The sequence below is a fragment of the Artemia franciscana genome, chromosome 3 (assembly GCF_032884065.1).
Source record: "Artemia franciscana chromosome 3, ASM3288406v1, whole genome shotgun sequence".
Lineage (NCBI taxonomy): Eukaryota > Metazoa > Arthropoda > Branchiopoda > Anostraca > Artemiidae > Artemia > Artemia franciscana.
The window spans coordinates 31,140,342-31,158,159 of NC_088865.1; the positions used below are offsets into that span (position 1 = coordinate 31,140,342).

General features: G+C 34.9%; 1 protein-coding gene across 4 annotated transcripts in view; it reads left to right on the top strand.

Annotated features, from left to right (window-relative positions):
- Positions 1-17,818, top strand: part of LOC136025151 (tumor protein p53-inducible protein 11-like) — a 129,541-nt gene that overhangs the window by 60,633 nt on the left and 51,090 nt on the right. For all 4 annotated transcript variants that reach the window (XR_010617020.1, XM_065700904.1, XM_065700907.1 and 1 more), the window contains 2 exons: positions 6,157-6,329; positions 9,911-10,004. Coding sequence is in view for 3 of the 4 variants with exons in the window: in XM_065700904.1 (XP_065556976.1) it covers positions 6,232-6,329; positions 9,911-10,004 (192 nt within the window). In the remaining variant the exon portion in view is untranslated. The remainder of the gene's footprint in view (positions 1-6,156; positions 6,330-9,910; positions 10,005-17,818) is intronic.

Consider the following 17,818-nt stretch of genomic DNA (forward strand, 5'->3'; position numbering starts at 1 on the left):
CAAAAAATTAGTCCATATATGAGTGGCGTTGCACCCCTCTAAATCCCTTGCTCTTTAAACTAAAGCCTCTATTGCATTGACAAAGCTTTTATTCTAACTTAGCGGCTCTAATGTTTGTGAAGTCTTTCGTAAAGAATTGAGAAAAAAGTCAAAATTTAGCGTAAAGAAAGAGGGGCTTAGGAGGGGGAAGCCCCCTCATATATGGAAAATTGTATTTATTTAAAGTTTTAATACGGGTCCTTGCTTTTAGTTAAAAAACTTATTTTTTCTTTTAAAATTTCTTTAACTTGTTAATTTCATAAAAGCGTTGCTGTATTGAATATATTGAATATTTTAATAACAAATTTGAATATTTCAATAACTGTATTGAATATTTTAATAACAACTTTGTATCCCAATCCTTTAAGAATTAAATAAAAAAAAACTAATTTTTTTAGCTGAAAGTAAGGAGCGACATTAAAACTTAAAACGAACAGAAATTAATCCGTATATGAAATGGGTTGTCGCCTCCGCAATCCCTCGCTCTTTACGCTAAAGCTTTTATTTGTTTTAAAAAGTAGAATTGTGGCAAAGAGTCAGACTTGAGCGTAAAGAGCGAGGGATTGCGGAGGGGACAACCCATTTCATATACGGAGTAATTTCTGTTCGTTTTAAGTTTTAATGTCGCTCCTTACTTTCAGCTAAAAAAATTAGTTTTTTTTATTTAATTTCTGAACGTTTTTGAATTAATGCATGTTTGGTTTTGGCTCTCCGCACATAAATTATTAAAATGAAATTTGTATATGAATTCTTTTTTTGGCTAAATGGCTTTCTCTTAGTTTTGATCAGACGATTTTAAGAAATAAGGGGTGGAGAAGGAGGTCTAGTTGCCCTCCAATTTTTCGGTTACTTAAAAAGGCAACTAGAACTTTTAATTTTTAACGAATGTTTTTATTAGTAAAAAATATACGTAACTTAAGAATTAACTTATGTAACAAACTTTCATAATCTTATATTTTTGTTATGTATACGAGGGAGTTTGTACCCTCGTTAATACCTCGATCTTTACACTAAATCGTAAGTTTTGTCCCAATTCTTTAAGAATGACCCCTGAATCAGAAAGGCCGTAGAATAAATAGTTTAAATTACTAAAAATACTTTAGCATAAAGAGCGAGGTATTTATCTCCTCCTAAATACCTCGATCTTTATGCTAAAGTATTTTTAGAACCCCTCATATGCGTAATAATCTCTGTTCGTTTTAAGTTTCAATGCTACTCCTTCCTTTCATTTGAAAAAACGTTTTCATTTTTATTTTTCATTGTTTTCTTATAGTAATGCTAGAAAATTCTGCGCCCTTTTCATTGAATTTTTCCTCCCCCATGACAGATTCCTCCAAGGAAAGATCCTCCAACATAGTCCCTCCCCTCAGCCCCACCCCCAAACAAAATAAAATCCCCCCTGAAAACGTCTGTACACTTCCCAATAACCATTATTATATGTAAACACTGGTCAAAGTTTGTAACTTGCAGCCCCTCCCCCAGGGATTGTGGGGGAGTAAGTCATCCCCAAAGACATATTTATAATGGTTTTCGACTATGCTGAACAAAATGGCTATCTCAAAATTTTGATCCGTTGACTTTGGGAAATAAATGAGCGTGGGAGGGAGCCTAGATGCCCTCCAATTTTTTTGGTCACTTAAAAAGGGCACTAGGACTTTTTCCGTTAGAATTAGCCCTCTTGTGACATTCTAGGACCACTTGGTCGATACGATGACCCCTGGGGAAAAAAAACTAAAAAAAAAAAAAACAAATAAACACGCACCCGTGATTTGTCTTCTGGCAAAAAATACAAATTTCCACATTTTTGTAGATAGGAGTTTGAAACTTCTACAGTAGGGTTCTCTGATACGCTGAATCTGATGGTGTCATTTTCGTTAAGATTTTACGACTTTTAGGGGGTGTTTCCCCCTATTTTCTTAAATAATGCAAATTTTCTCAGGCTCGTAATTTTTGATGGGTAAGGCTAAACTTGATGAAACTTATATATTTAAAATCAACATTAAAATGCGATTCTTTTGATGTAGCTATTGATATCAAAATTCAATTTTTTAGAGTTTTGGTTACTATTGAGCCGGGTCGCTCCTTACTACAGTTCGTTACCACGAACTGTTTGATAACAAATGACACACAAGGCTCGTTAAACTAGAATAAGAAGCTTTTCGTAAATTCTAAATAACGTTAGCATGAAAAGCGAGGTTTTGTGGAGGGGGTATCCTTCTCATGGCTCTAGGCCTTCAACCCCCTCCCCCCGTGGAAAATACCCCGCTGCGGAAAATAAGGCTTTCCCAATTTTGGGAATTTTATTTGAGTTTTTTTTTTTTTTTCTTGGGGATGTTCCGGCGGAATTATCTAGGGACTATTTTCTGCGTGTTTTGATTTCTGGGAAATAATTTCCACGGAAGGGGACATTACTGGAGAGGTCGAGAAACGGATTAGAGATTAAATTCTTATTCAAATGAAAGAATGCCAAGGAGAATTTTTCAGGCTGAATCATCCGCAAACAATTTTACAGGGAGGGGAATTCTCAGCAAGGATGGAACTGTCTGGAGGGACTTTGAAGGGGGAAAGTTCACTTTACAGTGGATGAACTTTCACCGAAGGAGATTTTCGTGTGGAGGAGGGCTGTCCCCTCTATATACGAAAGGTTTCCCCCTCCTTAATACCTTTCTCTTTACGCTAAAGTTTGACTGTTTGTCCCTATTTCCTAAGAGTGCTTACTGAAAAACGGGGGCCTTTTTAATTAGAATAGTACGCTTTTTTAGAAGTGCTAACAGCTTTAGCGTAAACAGTAGGGTAATCAGAAGGGGGCAATCCTTCATATAGGAATAAATCTTTTAAAATTAATTTGCAAATTTGGTTCTAATTTTTCATATAAGATGAGCCAAATTCGAACCTACATTAGTTGAAAAACGTTAAGAAATTAAATGAAAAAAAAAAACAAGTTATTCTAGCTGAAAGTAAGGAGCAACACTAAAACTTTAAACGAGCAGAAATATACTTACTACGTTGTGGCTCACTTCCACTTTCCTTATATTAAAAGGGGCTGTCCCTCCTCAACGCCTCACTCTTTACGCTAACGTTTTTATTGTTTTAAAATGTAGAGCTGTGACAAAGATGTAAGCTTTAGTGTAAAGAGCGAAAGGTTGAAGAGGGAATAACAATTTTTCCTTTACGGAATAATTTCTGTTCGTTTGAAGTTCCTTACTTTCAGTCCTTAGTGTCGTTCCTTACTTTCAGTTCAAAAACTTGTTTTTTCATTTAATTAAAAAAAGAGAAGATAAGATTTATTCATCATGAAATACGCATTCAATATTACATTTTAAAAGGCTCTCTGGCCTGTCAAGGAGTGGGAAGACAAACGAGTCACTTACTCTGAGAAGAAAAAAACAAAAAAAATAAAATAGTTACTTACTATCTCTTACTAATCACCTATTGCTTATACATAACATTTGTTATTGGGAAGTAAACAGACATCTTTCGAGAGGCGAATTTTCAGCGGTGGAATGTCGGGGATACCCCCTCTTAAATACTTAACTCTTTACGCTAAAGTATGATTTTGTATCCCAATCCTTTACGAACAAAAAGTGAAACACAAGGTTCGTTAAACTAGAATAAGATAGCTTTTTGAATATTCTAAATAACTTAGCGGGAAGAGCGAGGTATTTTGGAGTGGGTATCCTCCCCACATCGTAATAAGTTCGTTTAAGTTTTAATGTTGATCCTTACTTTCAGTTGAAAAAAAAACTGCTTTTTGTTTAATCACTCAAAGACACAAACAATTCTCAGGGGAAAATATTGAAATGCCGCTGATTTCACGCTTTGGATGCGTGAGCTAATTGCACGTAGGCAGGTTGATTGCCTTTGCACCGCCTTTGTCAACGTAGCGTTAATCAGCTATGCAAGGGTGGAATGTGACGTAAATTATGGAAATAAGGTTCAAAATTTTCCTTGGGTTTTTACCATAACTGAAGTGCTGCAGTGATGGCGTTTTTGAGAGACAAATCGAAAAGAAAGGGGTCCGCGGTAAAAAGAAGTCACGAAACCATTTGTTATAGCGTGCAACCCAATAAAACGGTTGTAGGAAAGGGCCAGCAGATTGTTACGTGCAATTCTATGCTTCTAATACCTGGAGAACCTGCTATGAATCCCCACTTTTACTTTTACTGGTATTGGAAAAAAAGATAAGGGGGAGAAGAATATTTTTGTCCTTGGAGCTAAAATTGCCTCTCCGTTGCTCTGGTTCCAAGACATCTTTCATGTTCCCCTGGGAAAATGGCTAAGCTATGATTTACAAGTTAAATTATTCAAAAATGAAAGTTTTTACCGTTGCTATGAGATTTCAAAATTAAATTTATACAGGGATGTGTTTTTTTTAAGACATCTATAGTCTGTATGATGAATGATTTTATTGGTATAATTTTGCTTTTTTTTTATACTCGATAACAATTGGTTGTTAATACCTAAATCTAATCTTATTTATAATAATACTACTACTACTAACAACTCACCGAAGGACCAAGCCGCCTGAGGCCAACACAGCTACCCACGCTCCTCCTCCATCCCAATCTGTTCAAAGTCTTCCTATTTGCACCCTCTCATGAAGTTCCTATTCCTCTTAAATCTTTCATTACGATATCTTCCCACCCCAACCGATGACGACCTGCTTTCCGTTTAGCCGTTGACGGTTGGCCGAAAAGGATAATCTCTGGAAATCTGTCATCCTCTATCCGCAGAACATACTTAACATTTTTCTCATTATATCCCTAGAAAGCAGGATTGAACCACACTTTTCGTACAACCTACTGTTTGAAATACAGTCAGTCAGTCGGGTACCCAAAACAATTCGTATGCAATTTCTCTGGAAAAGATCTAATAAATCTTCCTCTGTTTTTAGGAGTGCCCATGCTTCAGAACCATATTTGACCATTATCATCACTGTAGCTTCCAAAATTATAATCTTGTTTTATAGACTTGTCTTCCTATTCTTCCAGACGTTTTTAATTGTGAAAAACACCTCTGGCCTTGGCTATTCTACTTTTAACATTTTCACCTCATCAACCGTCTTTACTAATAATACTACCAAGGTAGGTGAAGCTGTCCACTTGACCCATCTTTTCTTTACCCACCGTCACCTTTTCATCTTTACTTATTCGCAGCCTTAGCGACTTAGTTCTCTTGGAATTAATTTTCAAACCTATTCTAGCACCCTGAACTCGTAAGACCTCTAAAAGTTTAATCACTTTTCTCACACTCCCATCTAGGATGCTTAAATTATTAGCATAATCTAAGTCCAGGAAAGTTTTACTTCCTCATTGATTCCCTGTTCTCCCATTGTCTAGTCTCTGCTCCTTAAGACTAAGTTCGTCAAAATAATCCATATAGATAGGGATAGGACACAACCCTGCTTAGCTCCTGATTTAATACGAAACCAACAGGTAACCTCATTTCCTACCTTAACCGCAGCAATGTTATTCTCTGTATGTAGCACTAATACTTTAATGTATTTGGCTCGTATACCATACAATTATAAGACCTTTGCTAAAGCTCTTCTATCAGCTGAATTAAGCGCTTGCTCATAAGCTATGAGACTGAGGACCAAAAGGGTTTGATGACTCAAGCACTTCTCAATTATTAACCTAAGAGTGAAAATTTGGTCGACACATCCCCTGGCCTTCATAAAACCGCACTGTTCTTCTCTTAAAACGTTGTCTACAGGATCTTCAAGTCTAAAAAGTATCATCATGCTAACTAATTTGCCACCTAAAGAAACCAGACTAATGCCTCTATAATTATCACAATCACTCTTATCACCTTTTTTTACACAGGGGTTTAATTAGAGTTTGCCTAAAATCGCTAGATACTTTTCATTTTTGAAAAAAACATATTCATGATCTTCAGTAACTTATTTCTAATCCCGTAACCACAATATTTAAGAAACTCATTTACCACACGATCAGTACCCGGGGCCTTATTATGTTTTAATCCTTTTAGTACTATCACTATTTCTCCCTCACTGGAATAATAGCTTGATGTCTAGTAGCTTATAAATAAACAGTTTTCATAAAATGACATTCGGATTGCTTATTTCCTCCTGATATTTCTTTTTGGTTTTCATAGGATATGCTTTGATTTTGGGGCATAAACATCCAGCTACTGAACAAACCATTGCTGAGTCATTCATATTCGCATGCAATGGACAATAAACAATCTTCTAACCAAGGATCGACAGACAATACCCAGAATGAGAAAACCCAGTCGTCAAGAGCGTTCTCTACGCATAAACTTGAAAGGTAAGAAATCAAAAATTGTTTCTTTCGATTATTTATTAAGTTCTTTTTATTTCAGTCATTCTAAGTTCGAAATTTGAATAGGTAGCTACTTAAAAAAGAATTAGCTTAAATAATTGCTAATAATTGAAACAGTGTCTTTGCTGTGTGGAAAACACTTACGTAGAACACATTCTTCGAAAAAGAATGGAAAAATTTACGAATTTTAACACGACTTTTCAGGAAAAAACTAAAACTTAAAGATTTTTATGGGGAATGTGCAGGCTATAATTAATAATTTAAATTGGAAACGCTATAGATCGATTCAGAATAATGTATAGTCAGTCATAGGGACATAAAATGGTGTAAAGCTATATAAATTACCTCTCCACTTTCAAAAAAAGAAGTAACTTCCAAAAAAAACTTCCCACTTCCAAAAAAAAGTAACTTCCAAAAAAACTTCCCACTTCCAAAAAAAAGAAGTAGCTTCCAAAAAAACTTCCTACTTCCAAAAAAAAGAAGTAATTACCAAAAAAAAAAACTTCCCACTTCCAAAAAAGGAGTAACTTCCAAAAAAAACTTCCCACTTCCAAAAAAAGAAGTAACTAACAAAAAAACTTCCCACTTCCAAAAAAAGAAGTAGCTTCCAAAAAAACTTCCCACTTCCAAAAAAAGAAGTAACTTCCAAAAAAACTTCCCACTTCCAGAAAAAAGAAGTAACTTCCAAAATAAAAATTCCCACTTCCAAAAAAAAGAAGAAACTCGCCAGGAAACTTCTTAAAACTTTGACAAATGAGTACATTTTTACCTTTCCTATAACTGTCAAATTATTCTCAACAATGTAAATAACTTCTTCTTGCAATTTATAAGTTGAGAGTACCCTATGTGGAGTGGTGATTTTTGTTTTTAACGTTTGAAGTCCGAGCCACGCTAGGGCCATCACCCAAATAATGGATTGGGTGATTTATATACCCAATCCATTTTATGTCGTAGCGTAGATTCAGATTATCCCATGCAAATTGGGTTTTCTTAATCAAAACTTGAACACCCAAGGCGGCACTTGAGCAAGGACTCCATAACCTGAAGTCTATGCAGTATGAGTTAAAAGACAAAAGACACAAAAAAGACTTTTGAGTGGACAAGTAAAGAATCACACCAGCTAAAACTCTAATTAAAGATGTGAACTAAAGAGCATAATAAAGCCAGATTTATGTTTCACATCCATATACCTTTATCAATGAGAAGAAAAAAAAAATAACTACTAAAAAATACAAGAAGCAAAATAAAAAAAGAAGAAAAAAACTACATACAAAAAAGGGACAAAAACCATGAAAAATCGCATATTAATAACATTTAGAGTTGTTTGTAAGAATTGCTGAATCCTCCTCTTAAAAGATACAACTCTGTCATACAACTCTAATTTGTATGCCAATCAAAATGCCTCGATAAAAATAGCCAGGTCAGACATAGTTCCCTAATTTGAGTAAAATTGACTTACTAGTTCGATGAACGGGATACACATAGGGTATCTAGGGGGTGGGGTCAAGTGGATTCCTATCCTTCCAGAATTCTACAAACATAGAGAAATACCTCAAGTCAGTTTAATTGAGCTAACAGTGAAGATACATGTTGCACGAACTGCAAAGCAGTTATTTGTTCGTTGTTTTTTTTTTTTTTCGCTCTTTACTTTCATAAAAAAAAACTGTATTTTTGTTTAAATTATTTTTTTTTAGTTTTTTTTTAGTTTACATAACAAACCATACGAAATGATTGTTGTCTAAATTACACGGTGAAACTAAAAGATTCAACTTAAGTTTTGCTATAAAAAAATAGGGCAATAAATGTAGGTTTTAGTTCCTACCTCTTTTAATCTTTTGCACGAAATAATTGCTGCTTTTTCACATAAATAAGAATCCCTAGATGTATACCAGTGTCTTTGAGAAGTTACAGATACATAATTCAATTATTAATGAAATATTGGTCTTGTGAGGTTCGCTCATTTAATGTATAGTATCAGGAAACTTTGTGCAAAAAGCGCCGCTTATATTTATGTTTATGTGTCTGAATTCCTTGTATAGAATTTCATCAAGCAGAAGGAAAGTCATATAACAATTCATACTTAAAATGAACAGACAGTCAAACCTATAACAGAAACTAACGCGAACAGGAGTAGGACTCAAAGCCATCTAAAAGCCAGAGCGTCCTTTGTGTTTTTACTGAAAACGGTAAGTATACTTAAAAGTGTAGTTTTTATTTGTCAAAATATTGACAAAAAATAAAGAAGAAAATCGCCAAACTTATCAAGATTACTGGAAAGAAATAGATAAAGCCGACTGATTGTTTGACTTAAAATTAATTAAGGCAAAAATTGATTTTTTGTGATACAAAATGACAGAAAACAGCAAAAAAAAAACGCTACCTCTTTTCTTACTTAAAAAGGCAAGGCTGCCCATATAAAATTATCATTTTCCTTTTTGTTAAAGATGGAAGACTGTAAATTTCTAGTTTAGAATTTTTGACAAGAGTTTTTGAGTTTTTGACTGAAAGGATTTCACTTGTGCACTTTTCATTGTGATTTGATGTTATTTTCAAGGTTTTAAGGCTCATGTTTGCAGTTTCTAAGAATTTCTTTCAATAGTTACAAAATATGTTCTTTTTAATCTGAATAGTAGTCATTTTGTCTGAATCAGTGTCTTTGGAAAATGTTTTTCACTAGACAGATTCATTAAATACAAACTGTTTAGATTTCGGGGACTATGGGCCATGGTTCCCTCTTTACAAGGCTACAGCTGCTGATGTAAACATGAAAGGCTAAGATCTTTTCTTATTTATTTGATTACCTTCTCATATGTCACTTTCAGCAGCCTGTGACTAGGCAACTGAATTTTTTAGCAAAAATTAACCAATTGGAATAGCCTGCAGTACAAAGTCTTGTGTTTTTGTAGATTAAGATTTGAACTACTCCAAGGCATTCGAACATGTTGAATTTGATGGTGTAATTGATCTAAAAATTTGCTCCCGTTTTGTAGGGTAGTTTTTCCCTTTCCTGTAATTGTATAAATTGTATTATTCCTATAATCATTTTTACATAACTGGAACTAATTTTTTTTTTAATTTATTAGATGCAGTTATCTGGAACCCGGTTTTTAGAGTTTTACATACTATTGACAATTTTCGCTCTTTATTTTTTTTTCGTTGCCATGAAGGACTTGGTTGAACTCACACAAATTGCCTAAATAATGTTCTTTTCTTTTGATTCAAACTTATCGACTATTTTTGCATTGAACCCAATTTCAATTATTTTATTGGCACTTCTTAGCTTTAGCATTGCTTTAAAATTATAATATTTAGATATATTTCCTGTAACACTCTTGTTTCCTCTTTTTTCCTTTTCCTCATTTTGAAACAGGGGTTTTAGAGTTTGCTTTTGTGAACTTGTATTTACTATTTTCGAACCGTTTGGTTAAGTTTATTCGTTTTAACCAATTGCAGAGTTTATTTTTCAAGTGCAATCACTATTTTTCAAGTGCAGAGTCTTTACTTTGCATCTTTGTTATCCCCATTAATTTAGAGCTGTTTTTTTTTATTTAGTATGTATTTTATAGGAAGAATAGCACTGGTGACTTGTTAAGCAGGCTGAAATCGCGGAAAATGCTCGGAGTTGGCGAAACTGAAAATGGCGAAATTCACCGTTCAAAGGTAAAAAGATTGTCATTTATTCTAAGCCCTGATACTCAAAATGCATTAAAAAAAAACATTAACAATAATAATAAAAAATTTAAAACTAGTTCTTGTAGGATTTGTGTCTACTGGCAGTTGTCATATTATATATATATATATATCACTAGCTGTTGGGGTGGCACTTAGCGCCCCCCCCCCAAGCCCCCCCCCGCGCGCGTAAGTTGTTACGCGCCATTGTAGTTGTGTCCCTGTGTCCCACCTGTGAATATAGATAGATATATTTATATTTTTAACTACGTAAAACTTGCGAATGTACAACATTCTTGGCTGGCTCATTATCTGTGCATATAAATAGATTGTCAGGTTTACCGACTCTTGAACATGCAACATATAATTTTCCATGGGAAAAAACAATCTGTATTCAGATCTATACCTCATTATTCCAATGATTGCCCTTGAGCTTTGTTGATGGTGATTCCTAATCGAACATTCCTTGTGTCCTTGTCGTCATTTATATATCCCCCTGTGCCCCCGGCGTCCCCGTTGTTGCTGTTTCCCTGTGTCCCGGTCGTCATTTGTGTCCCGGTGTCCCAGTCTGTAATTTCTCTTTGAGTGTCGCGGTCGTCATTTCTATTCCCTGTGTCCCGGTCTTCATTTTTGTCCCGGTCGTCATTTGTGTTCCGGTGTCCCGGACTGTAATTTCTCTTTGTGTGTCCTGGTCGACATTTATATTCCCAGTGTCCCGGTCGTCATTTGTGTCCCGGTGCTTTGTTGATGGTGATTGCTAATCGAACATTCCTTATGTCCCGGTCGCTTTCTCTTTGAGTGTCCCGGTCGTCATTTATATTCCCTATGTCCCGGTGTCCCGGTCGTCATTTGTGTCTCGATGTCCCGGTGTGTAATTTCGTCAATCAACAAACATGACGTCAGTCGACACACAAACATGACGCCACTCGACACACACACACACAGACAACTTATTTTTATATATATAGAAGATAAGTAACGTAGCAGTCCTCTGCACAAGAATTAATATATGTTTTGAATCGAAATCTAGCACCTGTTGCTGGTGTAGTTCGGTCAACTTTGTTACCTTACATTGAATCGAGGAACCATTTGTTTTACGGAACATATATCAATTGGAGGCTTTTTTCAGTAAAAAGAAAAATAGAAAAAAAATAGTTAGAAACATCGGCGTATCGTTTCAGTTACCATCAATCTTGCTACGAAAAGGCGAAGAAGCTCTTATATTTCTTTAAAATAATATAGGAAAAGGAGTAGTAATTCTTTTTTCCTGAAAGCCAAGAGTTTAGCCAAATTCCTTATCCACCCAAAAATTATTTCTTATGTATCCAAATTTCTTATGCATCCAAAAAAAGGTATTCCAAAATATTGAAAGCCAAAATTCTAATCTATCCAAAAATTAATCTGCCTTTTTCCTACTTAACAAAGTTTCTCCGTCAAATAATTTTAATATATTTTCACCTTTTTTCAACTATATGGAATTTCCCTTTTCTTAGTTTTCGAGCTTCAGAGTTACTAGAGTTACAAACACCGATAAGTGTGTCTATAAAAGTCAAGTAACGAACGTTTGGACCAATCATGGTTGCCAACTGACGACGCTCTCAACGTGCGACGGAGAAAGCCGAAAAAGTGCTTTTTTTACCTGAAAAGTGTGACAAATCGGGATTTTATCGCACACAAGCGCAACAAAAAGTGTAAGCCTGTTCACTGATTTCTGCATCTAGATTTTTAAGAGCCCAGTGATTGAAATCAATTCAGTAAACCCCAAGAATTGCGGAAAATGGAATTAGAAGGCTAGTCCGTATTGTCAAGAACGTCACTTGAAGATGATTCAACCATAGAAGTAGAATTTTTGTAATGCCTTTTAAATTGAACATTAAGTTAAAGCCACCATATATTAAACCAATAAGAACTATCACTATTCGAAACAAAACGAAGAAAAATTTACCGTTTCTTCTTCTCTGATAAGATCTCCGGCTCCTGGCTTCAAAATGGCGTCTTCTTTTGATTAGAAGAAAGGACATGTTAGTGAGTGACAGAACAAAACAAACTTGCGGGTAGTTTAACAACAGAATTGACTTCATTTGCGGGAATAATAGGAACCTCGGAGGAGAGTTGGTCCCCAGAAAACTGTCCTCCTTTAGCAGGTCATCGCGAAGCCTGATCTTCTTTTGATGAGGTACTGCTTAGTTTCTCGGGTTTCTTAGCACTAGGGGGAGGTCTCCATTTAAGAGAGTTCTCTTACTCTTAAACTATTTACAACCCTAAGGAGTGTATTTCGTTCATTACGAGCAAGAGTTTTCTCATTTTTGTACATATATTCAACAACACTTTGTACAATTAGTTCATTTTAAACTGACCAGAAAACCTCAAACTTCTGATAAAAAAAAAAAAACTGACCAGAAACACTGGTTTGATAGTTATTTGACTTTAAGCATAGATGTGGCAAAGGGCCAGAATTTAGCTAAGTTAAATCTAACTTTATGGACACATTTAGTTCACGATCTTTCACCTTCGAAGTTACTTATAAAACTAGTCTCTGAAAAAGTGACCTTGGTTACCCGAAAGATATAATCTATTCTTGCAGCATCAGCAACAGAATCACCTTTTTTCTTAGAAATATCCTGCCGCTTTCGATACTCATGGCGGAATTTTGAAGACACATTCCATTGAAAGGGATGATCTTTATCACTCTCCCTCCGTAGCTGCTGCATAGCGTATATAATATCGTATACGGTTTCAGTCATAAGTCGATTTCGGATCTTAGTTTTGAGGGTATTTAAGTTCAGAAAACTTGCCCTCCACACTTGGACTTGAGTGTGGCAATGCACATAAACGCAACATAAAGTCACTCACTTCCTTGAAAATCCCACCGTTGTAATTTCTCAATGATGATAAGAAGACTGCGGGGTGTTTCGAAGAATTCTGCCCTATGGCTAGAAATACCTCTTGTTTTTTGTTTTTTTTTTCAGGGAGTACGCACCACTGGGATTGATTTTATTTCGAATCTTGTCTCTTTATCCTTCAAATTTTCCCAGTAAACTAGGGATACGCATGAACAACCGAATTGGCATATCAGCCTTCCTAGACAAAACTACTTCCAGATCCACACTTTCCAAATTTTTGAATAGTTGCGTCATTGTGTTCGATTCGTTTGCTCAACTAAAAAAACCTAAGCTATTTGTTTGAACCCGTTGTAGCTGCTGGGTACTTAACAGACCAGAATCAATTTTGGCCACTAAATAGCACGTTGTATTCTTCCTGAGCTTCAACTGTTCCAAATCAAAATAATTTGACAAAATCAGCTTCACTTTAAAGGGGTCACTAGTGTTTCTTGTTATGTCTGGCTTAACGAAAATTTCAAAAGGGACAAGTAGGACCACCCGTAGTTCTCAATCAGAAGGTGAATCTGGGTCGACACAGACTGAAATTCTTTATTTAAAATATTCCTTTTCTTCTAGCGTAAATATCAGAAAATACAAACACGCCTTTGTGCAAGGATCGCGCATGAAATTTATGATTTTCAAGGCTATATCTCTTGCTGTTGTGTCACCAGCGGAGTCTCCTTCGCCGTGGCTGATAAGAATAGGAAAGGATTCCACTACTCCAGAATTCTCTGAAATTCTCAGACAGCCACCTCGTACTCGTAACCTGCAGTAATTTGTGTTTTTCAATCCGACAAAACGCTTGGTGTGCTTCCAGCTCATCGATTCTTTTTTGACTATTTGTGTCATATATTACAACGTCACGCATAAAAAGATACAGGACATTGGGCATTTTCTTGGCTGCATAAATGGAGCAGAATGCAAGAGAATGACTCATACGTCCCATTATAAATAAATCTGGGACTACTTCTCATAGAAGCACGCCTAGCCCCTTTGGCTCTTACGTCCCATTATAAATAAATCCAGGACTACTTCTCATTGAAGCACGCCTAGTCCCTTTGACTGTCTGGTGTTAACATTGACAATATCAAAATCAATACCGATCAAATTATGCACTGGAATACCTAGATTCGATAGGTGATTGAGCGTCATTTTCTTTTGCCTTTCTGCTGTAGCATCGGCAACGGGGAGAAGTCCGAGAAAATCCTCCGCAATCGAAAGACTTGACATCTTATATTTAACAAAAGGCATTAAAACTTTATTATACGACTTGTCAGTCGATTCATCAACGATCAAACTGTCATTTATAGATGTTTCAGGAATGGTAATTATATTTTTGATTATTCATAATAGTAAAATGTTAGGCTCGTATGAAAATGAGTTTTCAGAAATTTTTAAAAGGTCCGGGAACCCCTGAAAATGACCTCAGTTTTGCTACAAAGTCATTTCGAGAGGCTTCAAGCCCTTTTAAAAGTTCCTGCAAATACTTTTCAAAATGACATCTTATATTCAGATTAAAAATTACAATTCCTGAATCAGCTATATATGACAATTTATCCTACTAGCCAGTTTTTTAAGCATATTATTTAACTTCGGTTACTATGGACTTTTTTTTTTATCTTTTGGGGTCTCATTAAAGGCTGAAAATATACTTTCTTCTAGAAATTACCATTGAACTCTGAAAGATCATAAAAAGGTGTATAAGAATGTAAAATGATGTATTCATTTTCAGCCTTGCTAAATTATCTTGGAAACTGTAAATTTACCAAATGGCAATTTTTCTCACTAAATGACTTTTTTAGAAACAAATTTTTAAACTTTTGGTTACTATGTGCTATTTTGAAGCCTTTTAGTCCCTTTAAGGGCTTCAATTACATTTTCCCCAAGATATGATTATTGAATAAAAAAAGGACATAAAAAATAGCAGCAAAGGAATATTCCATTACATTATAGCTAATTTACGTTGAAAACTGAATACTTACCAGAAGTGTCACTCATTTGCTGGTATGATAGCTTCGTAAAACATGGTGCTAGGCTTTTACCACCCCCACCCACCCCCCGCGTAGAAAACCCCCATGGAAAATACCCTCCGTGTAAAATACATCCCCGCGGAAAGAAAATATATATATATAATATATATATATATATATATATATATATATATATATATATATATATATATATATATATATATATATATATATATATATATATATATATATATATATATATATATATATATATAATACTAATAATAATAATAATAATAATAATATAATAATGATAATAATAATAATAATAAAAGAAAGATTATGCATTCGTTGAAGACAGTCTCAAAATTTGCTGTGTTCTTAAGAAGTCTGTCAGTAAAGTGTGTCTAAAAAATAATATCTTCTTTAAAAAATAACATTAATGAATGATGGCCTGAAAGCACACTGTATCTAAGCTGTTATGCACTGTTGTTAATTTTAAAATGCATCCTGTATTATAGCTAATGTATGCATTAGCTAAAAATGTAAAAGCTGCTTTGGCCCAAAACCTAACCCAGTCTTTGTTGTTATATCTAAACTTGCAGCATACACAAGCTAAGGATACGTTACTTTGCCTCAAAATATAATATCTATTATTCTATTCTATGTCTATCACCTTCTGGTTGCCTACAAATAACACTTCAACCGGGAAAAATCGTTTTACTTGACATTGAAACAACAAAACATCTCTGAATATTTCGGTCACATATATAGTGGCCGTCATCAGCGGGTAAACTAAAATAATGCAAATGAAACATCAACATTTATATAAAACAACAAATTGATTACATATTGTTTCATGCTCTTATTTTCTTCAAAGCAATAACAGATGCAAATCTCTATGACTTCCCAGTTTCCGGTCCATTGACTTGATTTTTTTTTTGTGAAGGTTCATTACCAGCTAAACAAAGATCAATAGTATTAAGAAAAATTGAATTTATTTTATATGATTGTAGTAAATTATCATAAGCTGAATTTAAGCCAAATTCTTCTGCACTTCTGTCCAAGCCAGGTTTTTGAATACGATTTTTTTTTAAATTTTAATTGTTTCCCTTAAAGCTTGTTTTGAATCCCGGTCCCTAGAAATCAGTGAGACATTTTCGAACATAATAAAATGGTCCGGGAAATTAAAAATGTATGCAGATACAGCTGATGTAAAGTTTTTATTTTTGGCAATCAGAAAATACATACTTCTGATTGCCACGTTAAACGCTTTACCAATAATTGTCAAACTGTGTCATTGCGTTGCACTATTATGTATAATTGTTGCGTAACATTTCCATGAAAACATATTTTCTATCCTAAGATATATTGGAAGTGAGTAACAATGTAAAACACAGCACAAGTCTTTATTTCATCCCTGAATAGAAGCAATTCTTGCTTACAAGTCATTCTTTGTGGTAGAGGAGAAACCTCCGAAGAGTCAAAATTTGAAGCCTGATAGCTTCTTGGCTTTGAAACTCAGTGGTCTAAGAAAAATTTACTTTACGTCTCCTTGGCCTTAGGTGCCCTCATACTAAATTCTAACTGACTGCGAATACTTTAGTACGGGAAGTAGGCGGAGCTAAGAAGTCAAAGTGTTTTAATGAAGATACAAAAAAGGTATTTTTCAAAATTATGGGGGAGGGGGATTTTTCTTATGAAAATACCAAGAATAAGGGTTTTTCAAAATATTCTTCCCACCCTCCTATTTAGCATCTTCGGGAGCGGTAGGGGGTTGTTGGAGCGATTCTGGGCCCACTTTGTGCCTCAAACTGCTCATATTAAAAATTATTGCACATCTAACATTCAATGATTACGCAGTCATATGCTTGAATTTCTGCTGAAAAGTTAGAGGGATGGGGTTTCTATCTTTGCAAATGGAAAAACTTTGTGTAATTAAATACGTTCTAAGACCTCAGTAGCTATACTTGATGTTTGATAAAATACGAAAACCCACTTTGGCTTTTCACTCGTAAAGATTGAAATCCTTACGTAATTCCGGTTCAAATATATGCTAAGTGTCTACATTGTTGCCAAAAAGTTGGCTTATGAGGGGCGTGGGAAAGGGAGGAATGGAGGGGGCACTAGCCCACTTTTGCCTCCAGCTAATCTTTTGAAACGAATCAGGTTCTAGCTAGTTTTCGAGCTGAGTCATTATCGAATTTTTCCCATGTTTTCCACGACAAAGAAGTTTTCAGCCTGTCGGAATTTTTCATATGGTATATCTCATGAACAATTTTTTTTTTACATAAAATTGATACCATACACTCTTTAGCTCTTTAAGGAGTATTGATTATTGTTTAAAAAAAATGTCAATGGGAAAACTTGCTAGCAACACTACTAAGAACGAATCAGAGGGAAACCCACATTTCTTCATGAATGAGAGAAGTATTAAAGGTTAGAAGGCAAATATAATATTGTGCCCCTAGCTCGGTCCCAAACAAGGAGAATACGAAAAATAAGATTCCGCAGAAAAGAAAAATAATTCACCTTGTGGTATCAGGTTTCGAATGTGAACTTACCTGAGTTTACTTGTAATTGTAACCAATAACATTTTGGCTTCGGACAGGAATTTCCTTTCGAATTGGGTAATAAAGAAGGTACAGTGGTGTCAGTTAAAGAAAACATAGGTGGTGGGGGCTAAGTGTATTTTTTCAGAATCTTGGGGAGGCAGTTTTGCTGTTGTTTTTAATCTGTTCACTGAGAATACCAATAACAGAAGGCATTGTCAGTGAAAATGCTCAAAAAGGATATTTTCAAAACATGGGGGAGGGAATCTATAGGGTAATAACATGAGCCATGAATGAATTTCTTTCCATTTAGACACGGCCACTGTCAATGTCTATATTAATTAACGTTCATATAATTTTTAAGCATGATTTTGTATTAAAAACGAATATTTCACGAATAT